Consider the following 9,132-nt stretch of genomic DNA (forward strand, 5'->3'; position numbering starts at 1 on the left):
GTATTTTTAAACCGTGATAAGAATCAATTTCAAATCAACCACAATCAAGACAATGACAGCAAGGCAATCATGAACTCTACAAAAGGAAGGAATAAATTTTCCAGCTAAAGGCTTACCAAGTTCAAGACTTAACAACAATGGCTAGTATTAGTTTTAGCCTAAACTTTCTCAAATCACAATCTTCGTGGATATAATAGGAAATTCTCCTATGTCAAGTCCTAACATAGTTCTAAAATACCTCCTTATCATTGTATAAATTGTATAGGATCATCTAAAGAAAAGAAGTGAAGAAGAAATAATATTTTCCTTCAGCTATTTAATCTATATCAAATTATCTTTTATGGTATCAGAGCAGATGGCTGAAAATTTTGCAGAACCAAAACTCACCATTCAATCCTTTCATCAATGTGCCAGTCATGTTTCTATTAAACTCACATCAAATAATTATCTTCTATGGAAGTCTCAAGTCCTTCCTTTAATCAAAAGCCCTGAGATGGAGCATCATATTGCAAAAGACAAGACTCCAACGAAGATGGTTACACAAGATGGGAAAGAAATAATAAATCTGGAATTTATCCAATGGATGAATAATGATGGATTATTGATGACATGGCTTAGAGGGATGATGGTTGAAGATGTTCTGAGCTTGATTGTAGAAGGCCAAACCGCTTGTGAAGTATGGCTCTCCATTGAAGAGCAGATGCTTCCAACCACCAAGGAACAAGAATCTTGGTTGAAGGATAGCCTCTACTCCCTTAAAAAGGGAAATACCAAGCTCGAAGAATTTCTTAAGAAATTCAAATCATTGTGCGACAACTTGACAGCAATTGAGAAACCAATTTCTGATGAAGACAAAGTCTTCCAACTTACACAATCAGGCCTAAGTACGCGGATTTCAAGACTGCCATGCTAACTAAGCCTCCATATCCAACTTTAAAGCACTTCATCCTTGCCCTTCAGAATCATGAACAAACCATAATGGTACAAAAACAAGAAGATGTTACGCTTGTTAATCAAAATCAGGCGTTCTTTGGTGCTAGAGGAAGGGGAAGAAACCAAAGAGGAGGTAGAAACGGTGGTCGTGGATGAGGTTTTGTGCAAAATGGTGGGGGCCCAAACAAAAATGGAAGCCATTCATATCAAAACGAAAACAAAGTCATTAATTCTCGAAAAAGACAAACTGCCTCAAATGCTCAAACTGCTCCAAAAAGCATTGCCAACCATCAAGAAAAAGAAGACATAATTATTTGCCAAATATGTGGAAAAAAGGCCCACAGTGCTGCTGTATGTTGGAGCCGATATGAATATTTGGATCAAGAAGAAGTGCCACAAGCCCTTGCTGCGATGAACTTCAATAAATCAAACAATCAACATTTGTATGTGGACTTGGGGGCTTCTGCACACATGGTCAATGATCCAGGTAAACTCGACAAAATTTTTATTATAAAGGCCATGATAAGATTTTTGTAAGTAACAGACAAAAACTTGATATATAACATATTGGAAACATTTCTATAAAAACTAAATATGGCCCTTTAGTACTAAAAGATGTACTTGTTGTCCCTCAATTGAAAAAGAATTTACTCTCTGTGGCCCAACTTACTAATGATTTTCCTTGTTCTCTTGAATTTGATGCTAACGGCTTTATTGTTAAGAATAAACAGAACAAGGTGCTGGCGAAAGGCAGTAGAAGCAGCAATCTCTAAGTTTTGGAGGAAAGCAATTAGAAAGCATTAAATGCATTAAAAGGAAATTTTAATACAATAGAACTTTGGTACAAACGGCTTGGACATCCAAGTCTTGAAGTTTTACGTATTTTAAAATCAAGGAAGGAGATCAACTTTTTTAGTTTGAATAAAATACCTAGTATTTGTGCTTCATGTCAATTAGGAAAAAGTTGTAAACTTCTATTTAATTTGTCTAATAAAATATCAGAATTTCCATTACAAAAAGTTCATTGTGATTTATGGGGTCTTGCCCTAGTTAATTCCAATCAAAACTTTAGATTTTATGTGCTTTCATTGATTTTTTTTTTTTTTTGTTTTGACCACGAGGTATCCTGGGGAGGGCCCCAACTGTGGGAGGCACCTTTAAGCCCGTACCACAACCCAGACTAGAAGTCTCCGCTCGAACCAAGAGGCACAGGTTCTCCCAACAAAGGCGACTTCCCTACGACTCGAACTGGGGAGCAAAACCAGTCAAGCCACTTAAGGGGACTCCATTGCCAGTGGAGCCAACACTTTGTTGGTTTATATGCTTTCATTGATGATTGCACTAGATTCTCATGACAAAACTTGTGAACACGCCAGATAATGATGGCAACACCATCTTGCATCTCGCAACTTCCGGAAAGTTTACTAGTGTAAGTTCTTAGTTCTAGCCGTATTTCATTGAAGAATTTGGCATTCAGGTCGACTCTATAGCTGAAATTAATGTTTTCTTTTTCTTTTTTCTCATCTCTCTCTTTTGCTTCCCTCTGTCTTTTGGCTTGACGTAGATGGTCATATATTTACTGAAGCTTGGCGTACAAGTAAATGCAATAAATCGAAATGGTTTCACTGCTCTAGATATAGTTGAGCGTGATGCAAGTAATAGAGATGCTTTTCTAATTGTATCCGCATTACAAGAAGCAAGAGCTAAGAATTGTGATCAGTTGCCACCAGTGTCCCCAGATATTCAAATTCAACCCCTAGATGATACCAGCCAGAGCATAAGATTTTCAATGCCTAAAAAAGTACCTAAATCTTCGTCCGGAAATCACCCCCACTGGCACCTAAGTAACCTGGAAAAGCAGATCGAAGTCGAAAAGGAGGATTTAAGAAATGCACTTAAAACAATTATAGTTGTGGCAGTTTTAATAGCCACAGTGACGTTTGCAGCTGGCATAAATGTTGAAAAAATAGCATAACATGCTATTTTGAGGGCACATTTTGAGTGGGTCCCACTTAACGAAAGTGAAAAATATTGTGAGATTCGAATTCTACTCCGTTCATACTTCAAAAGTATAATATTATTTTCTCAAAATGATGCTTGGGTGAATGAGAAATTGTTTCTCAAAGTTCACCCTCGAAGTTGGAAATTTGAAAGGAAATGAGACTTATCCCACATGGAAAAAAGAAGGCTAGGAATTAGTGTTTAAATATAAACATTTAACCATGCATGGGTAAGAATTATAAGGATGGAGGCTCTCTCCACACGCGCGTGCATAAGGGGGGTGCGAATCCAAGACCGATTTGGTTGAACTCGTGTGCGCCCACGCGTCCTGCGTACACGAATGTCAGCCCAAAATCATCCATACAAGCTAGGCCCATTTTTAATTCCTTTTGAATTTTTTTATTGTAACAGTTCATGTGAATTCAAAGAATTAGTAACAGCTTTTACAATTATTCACGTTTTTTTTAATTCAATTTTGAAATCAATTCATTAAATTGATTTGGCTGTTATAACAATTAAATAAAACATATTGAATTCGGAAATTCAATACAAATGAGCTGTTAGATCCTCACATGATTATAAAAAGCATCTCCTCTTCTGTTTTTAGGACACCTGAAAAAACCAGCACAAAGCACACTTATTTTTTCCTTCATCCTTCTTCGTCTTTCTCTAATCGAGTTCGCTGTTGTGGTTCGCCGGAATTTCCAGCATGTGCTTGACTGGAAAATCGTACCCGTTGCAGCCTGGGAAACAGATACCAGCAGACCTTAAGCACTCCGAAGAGGTGGTAAATCTGTTTTAAGAAGATTGTCTTGTGTAGGCCTCGGGTTCCATTTATTTTTATCGTTTTGGTTTCATCTCTCTTCTGATTTTGCTTTCTGTTATTTCATTTGAAATTTCTAAAAGCTGGTTTTCGTTGGTTAGCTACTGTTTAATTTGTTATCTCACTGGTTTGTTTTTCATACAATAAATCCCCCGGGGGGATATGAGCAGGACACTGGGAAAAGCATTATGGGTAAGCAGACATCCTTTAAGGTGTTCATGGTCTGCAACATCTTGTCATTGTTCCTGTCCCTAGGCATAGTGATTTTACTAGTTAGCAATATTCCTGTTGGACGAAAATCGCTAATGAAATTATTGGCAATGATGCACAAATTGATGTGGCTGTCGATATCATTAATGGCGGCAGCTTATATTGCTGCCTTGTGGACAATTTTGCCACATGGGAGAGGGATGGTCTGGGTATTGGTGGTTTTAGTTTCCGTAGGGGGTGTGTGCACATTGGCCATATTTACAGGCCTGATGGTATTGTCAGTGAGGCATTTGCTTAGAATAAGGAAATCAAGGAAAATCTTAGATAAATATAGAAGCCCTGATAGGAGCATTACCCTGATTGCAGGGACGCAGATGATGCAGAAAGAGAGGTACAAATCTAGTGATTCGGAATTTGATAACTCTTACGGAGCAGGTTACCATCTGTACTAGAGAACAAGGGATATACAGGGATTCTGTCACTTCTTGAGCATTGCTAACTTACGTAGCCTTAATATTATCAGATAGCACACTGGGTAGTCCAGTCCCGTGCACTTTTCAGTCTTTTATGTATTTTAATGTAAGTTAATGCAAAAATGAAAGCCATTTTGTACGGTATCAGTTACGAGTTACAAATGTCACCAAAGGGTACAGCCCTGCAGGTAAGTACCTGGCACTAATCCATTTCGAAAACAGAGTGCTCTCTTTCTGCAAGGTCGAATTGGATCCAATTCCCAACTGGGAATGTGGATGACAGCTCCGGACTATTTATCCACAAGCACGCATGTACACATGAAATAAACAGGAATATCAGTGCACTTACCCCCATAAAAATGGTGTATGGATTCTCTCTCTGATGAGGACAAGAATCGATGACGGCATTACGATTAGAAATTAATTTAAAATACATATTATAGCTTATTTAATAGAACAATCAATGGAAAACTGACAGAAAATCATAACTGTAGATGATGCTAGTTGAGAGCAACAAGTATTTGCTTTCTTTAGTAGCGTAAAGTCGGATAATAGAACAAACAACTTGTAAAGATTTTGGAAACGCATAATTGAAGACTAAATAAGTAACTCGGAAATGCATGCAACATGTCTCCAAAAATTTGCTTGGAATACAATTCGGAGTCATTGTCAGCGTCACAATCACACGTTCAGATCTTGTCTTTTGTGCTCTAATTCCTGGAAGTTTCTTTCTCGACCGGAAAACCACTGAACCGTTCTCTGCACCATTGGCAACCAAACCCTCCTTAGCCTCTCCTCCTTTCTACTTTCGTCCCCAGCTGAAGTTTCTCTAATTTTTTTACTTATATTGAATTCTCTAAACCTTGCAAAGTTGGTGATCTCAGACATTGATCTCTTCTCTGTACCATTTAAAAGTTTCGATGAATTTTCATCATTATAATAGGAAGAGCTAATGCTTGAACCTGAGACTGAGTGACTTTTTTCAATTCCACTGAACCTGGACTCATATAATCTCTTCCTCTCTATATCTTCTTTGATCTTGACCATATTATCATTCACGGAGAAAACATTATCAAATCTTCCACTCTTGGAATTCGAAGGTAAGAATCTATTGATTGACATAACACTGAGCATTTCTGAGTTCAAGGACAATAAGTCCGAGGAGTTAACATCACTCCATCGGTTCTTGATAACAACATCAGCCACAATGATCTTGTGCTTGAACTTGTGAAGGAGTTTTTGGTCACCATAACTTCTATTACCTCCTTCAATTAGCAGCTCTTCTTGTTTCTTATTTAGCTCAATCTTTCGAAAGCTGCTTCTGAGGTTAAACCTTGAAGAGCCTTGATGGCTTTGCTCTCTTTGGACGAAAATTTCAAGATTTGGTTCCTCTGTTAGATTTGATGGGATCCTCAAGAATCTCAAGCTGTTCGAGTAAGAGAAGCTTCCGCGGTCTCTCCCGTCGAACTTGTACCTGCAGAGAGGGCAGCTAGCGTGACCTTCAAGCCACTGATCAATGCAGCTCATGTGAAATGCATGCCTACATTTGGGCAATAATCGGAGAATTTCAGTATCTTCAAATTTTGATAAGTAAACAGCACACTCCAGGCCTTCTTTGGATCCCCGCAGTGAAGCAAACCTAAAAAGTGGAAGTGACTCAATCACTGCTTTATCAATACCGGAAAACCTAGATCTTGAACGTACAAGTTCCTGAAGATTTCGATGATGGGGATCGCCGTCGGCAAAATTTGAATGGTTTGATTGACAGAATTTTGCGTAGGCAAGTACAAGAAATAACAAAGAGAACGCAATTGAGAGGACCCCAATAACTACTGCAATATTCGGGTGGAGTGGATGGAGAGAATCTGGCTCAGAATTTGATGTTTCTTGAGCTTTAACATGAAAGAAAAAGCAAAAAAATATCACAATAAGCACACAAAATTGACTCATGCCTAAATGATCACACTTCGTGCTTGAAACTTCTGTTGAATTTCTACACTTCTCTATTGAAGATCCTGCACAAAATTAACTATATGTTAACAATAAACAATATTACAAAAGGGTTTGTCAACATATGCACTCACCGATTTTTTTAAATTTGTTTTTTAAACTTCCAATTGGTCCCCAGAAAGGGATCTTTCTGTTTGTCCTAAATAGATAGATAAACAATGCTGACCTGTAATCTTTATATTCAATTTTTCATATCAAATAGTTTATTTAAATTTAAAGGACTATTTGTCCTGTAAGAACGAAAGATTCTTTAAGCTTCTTTTGTGCTTTACATCAGCTCTTTTAACCGAACCTTATCCCCTGTGCCTAAAATTAGTCCACAAACATGGTGCCTTGTTTGCGAATGGAGGGTTGAAAGTTTTCAGGAAAAAGTTACAAGACTTTCCAAGCCTTGCAGGCCAAATATCGTTGAATCCTTAATTAATTGGTGTAAAATTTTTTGTTGGTTTGAATGACTTGAGTCATTTTCTTTGTCAATGGACAATGTTGTCTTCCTTGAGAAAAAAGTTTGTTATTATTAGCATAAAAGATTCCGAGAACAGAAATACGTTAGTAATTTCATGGCAATCAGGTTGTGAACATGCGGCAAGTAACAAGAAAAATTCAGGACGGCTTGGTTTGCTTTTGAAAATCGGTTTGGTTTGGTTATGATTATCGGGTCAACTTTAACTCTGAAAATCAGTACATGCTTTGATTTGAGTTCGGTTCGGCTAGAAAAATACAAGTGAAAAAAAATCAATGGATGTATTTTGTATTCAGAATGGGTTCGGAAGATTTTGAACTGACTATTTTTTGAGCTAAAATATCAATTGAACCTAACTCAATTTTTTCACTACTAAAAATTAAGGACAACATGCTCAGTACAATTGCTGCCGGTTGCAGTCTACACCCTCTATTAAATGCCTAAAATTCTTAGTTAGTACATAATATATCAATAATTTGGGGTAAGTAACAAAAAAATTGAAATCTAAATGAGAATTTAAAATTTTCAACAGAGAGTGGAAGACACTGGATAATGATTGTTTTGTGAACCAGCCTATTTGAAATTATTTCAGCTGATCAACACTTACAATCTAAATGTCCTCGACATGTTAAGTAGAGAGAAAGCTGAGAGAACATCAAGAGAAATTAATCCATTCTCTCTCTACCCTTTTCTTCACTATTTCTCTTTCTGTACTTAGCACTTTTCTATTCTTTGCATCAATTAAATGAATACGAAATAAAAGAGTCCCTACTAACATAATTTATGAGGATGGCTGAGCTGCTTTGCTTCAAGCAATGACCTTGCCTGAGACACATTAGTATCCTCATTGTGGACAAAAGAAACAAGTGAGCCATCATCTTCTTCAGAACCTCTACCCACAAACACTGATACTGTACAAGTTGTTTTCCGTAAACTTATGGTACTCCGCTTTTATTAGCTGATCGTGTAACGCCCACTTTTATTTATTTTTTTCCTCTTTTACCCTTATTAAATTGAGTAGGATAGTTATTATTGAGTGTTTCTGTGTGAGTAAAATTTATCAAATTGCTTTAAGTAAGTTAACATAAGTTATTAGTTTTTATAAAAAAAAATATTTATTAATTACCAAGTATTTAAGAAGAAGCCATCTTTTTAAGAGGAAGCCGTCTTTTGTTTTCTACACCGTTACAAATCCTAAAACAAAAAAAAAAAAAAAGAAACATAAGTCTTTGGAGAAGGAAAAGAAAGTTTTATAACTTCTTTTCTTAGTGTTTGCCTTAAGATATTAAGTATTTCTTTGACTTATATGATTTATTTTTATGAATTGTTTGCCTTTAATTACTTGTAGTTTGATTTGGGTAATATATGTGTGTTTGTAATGTTGTGATGATATGAACAGTCTCTATTCCTTGCTTGAAATCGTTTTCTTTATTTAGAATCACGTGAATATGCTTACATATCATGGAACTAGACATCCTAAGCTTTCCATTGATAGGTTTTGTGTTGAAATCGTTTGAGTATGCAAATTGTCATGGGTTTTCGAACTTGGGTTACCGGTGCTGGAAAATTCCAATTTTCAGCAGCGGTTCTCAATTCTGGAAATTTTTCTGTAAGGTTACACATCCTTTAAAATTATGGCGATTTTTGTATCAACAGATCTAGGTCTCCTATGCTTGCATGTTTAATTTCGTAGTTTTATTCTTTCTGATTAAATTATTAAAAATCGTAACATGCGGCTGCTGCAGATCTGGAAACTGTTTTCCAGAAATTATAGAAGCTGAAACGTGTAACCGTTTGGGCTAATTTATGGATATTACATGATGTTAGGGTTTTATAATGAAATTTCAATCTTTCCTCTGTCTTTAAAATCTGGAATCTCGATTTTTGGACTTGTAAAATAGAAGATATGAATTTTTGAAATTCTGTTTTAAATTCTGGAATTTTCTGGACAGGTTAGATGTTCTCAGAAATAAAACGTTTTTAAAATAGTTTCAGGCGTCCAAAAATTTTGAATTTTAATTATATGCTTTCTGAATGTGTCTTCTGTAATTAGAAAAAAGAAACATATCATTTCGAGTACTAAAGAATATTTCATGAATTTCGTAAGTGATAAAGGTCTGACTTGGTCAATGCTGGACAGTTTTGTTACTTTGGTGAAAGATTGATATTTTGACTTGATTTTCACTTATGTTGATTTTTGTGAAAATTTTGTATGCAAT

At 36.2% G+C, this 9,132-nt stretch overlaps 2 protein-coding genes across 2 annotated transcripts; one reads left to right on the forward strand and one right to left on the reverse strand.

The window, feature by feature from the left end:
- The first annotated feature begins 2,497 nt into the window (after positions 1-2,497).
- On the forward strand, positions 2,498-4,419 carry LOC127901280 (uncharacterized). The gene is made up of 2 exons (XM_052438279.1): positions 2,498-2,734; positions 3,928-4,419. The coding sequence occupies exons 1-2, from the start codon at positions 2,498-2,500 to the stop codon at positions 4,417-4,419; spliced, it is 729 nt and encodes a 242-aa protein (XP_052294239.1).
- Positions 4,420-4,897: 478 nt separating this feature from the next.
- On the reverse strand, positions 4,898-6,430 carry LOC102613165 (putative RING-H2 finger protein ATL12). The gene has a single exon (XM_006476071.4). It carries the CDS (start codon positions 6,388-6,390, stop codon positions 5,122-5,124), a length of 1,269 nt encoding a protein of 422 aa, XP_006476134.1. The 5' UTR covers positions 6,391-6,430; the 3' UTR covers positions 4,898-5,121.
- Between the last annotated feature and the right edge of the window lie 2,702 nt (positions 6,431-9,132).

Source organism: Citrus sinensis, chromosome 1, assembly GCF_022201045.2.
Source record: "Citrus sinensis cultivar Valencia sweet orange chromosome 1, DVS_A1.0, whole genome shotgun sequence".
NCBI classification, from domain to species: domain Eukaryota; kingdom Viridiplantae; phylum Streptophyta; class Magnoliopsida; order Sapindales; family Rutaceae; genus Citrus; species Citrus sinensis.

Excerpts from the sequence above, each read along its gene's own strand:
- LOC127901280 (XM_052438279.1), top strand. The coding sequence starts at position 2,498 with ATGGTCATATATTTACTGAAGCTTGGCGTACAAGTAAATGCAATAAAT. Across the intron at positions 2,735-3,927 it reads GATTTTCAATGCCTAAAAAA|GACACTGGGAAAAGCATTAT; the intron begins GTACCTAAATCT and ends GGATATGAGCAG.
- LOC102613165 (XM_006476071.4), bottom strand. The coding sequence starts at position 6,390 with ATGAGTCAATTTTGTGTGCTTATTGTGATATTTTTTTGCTTTTTCTTT.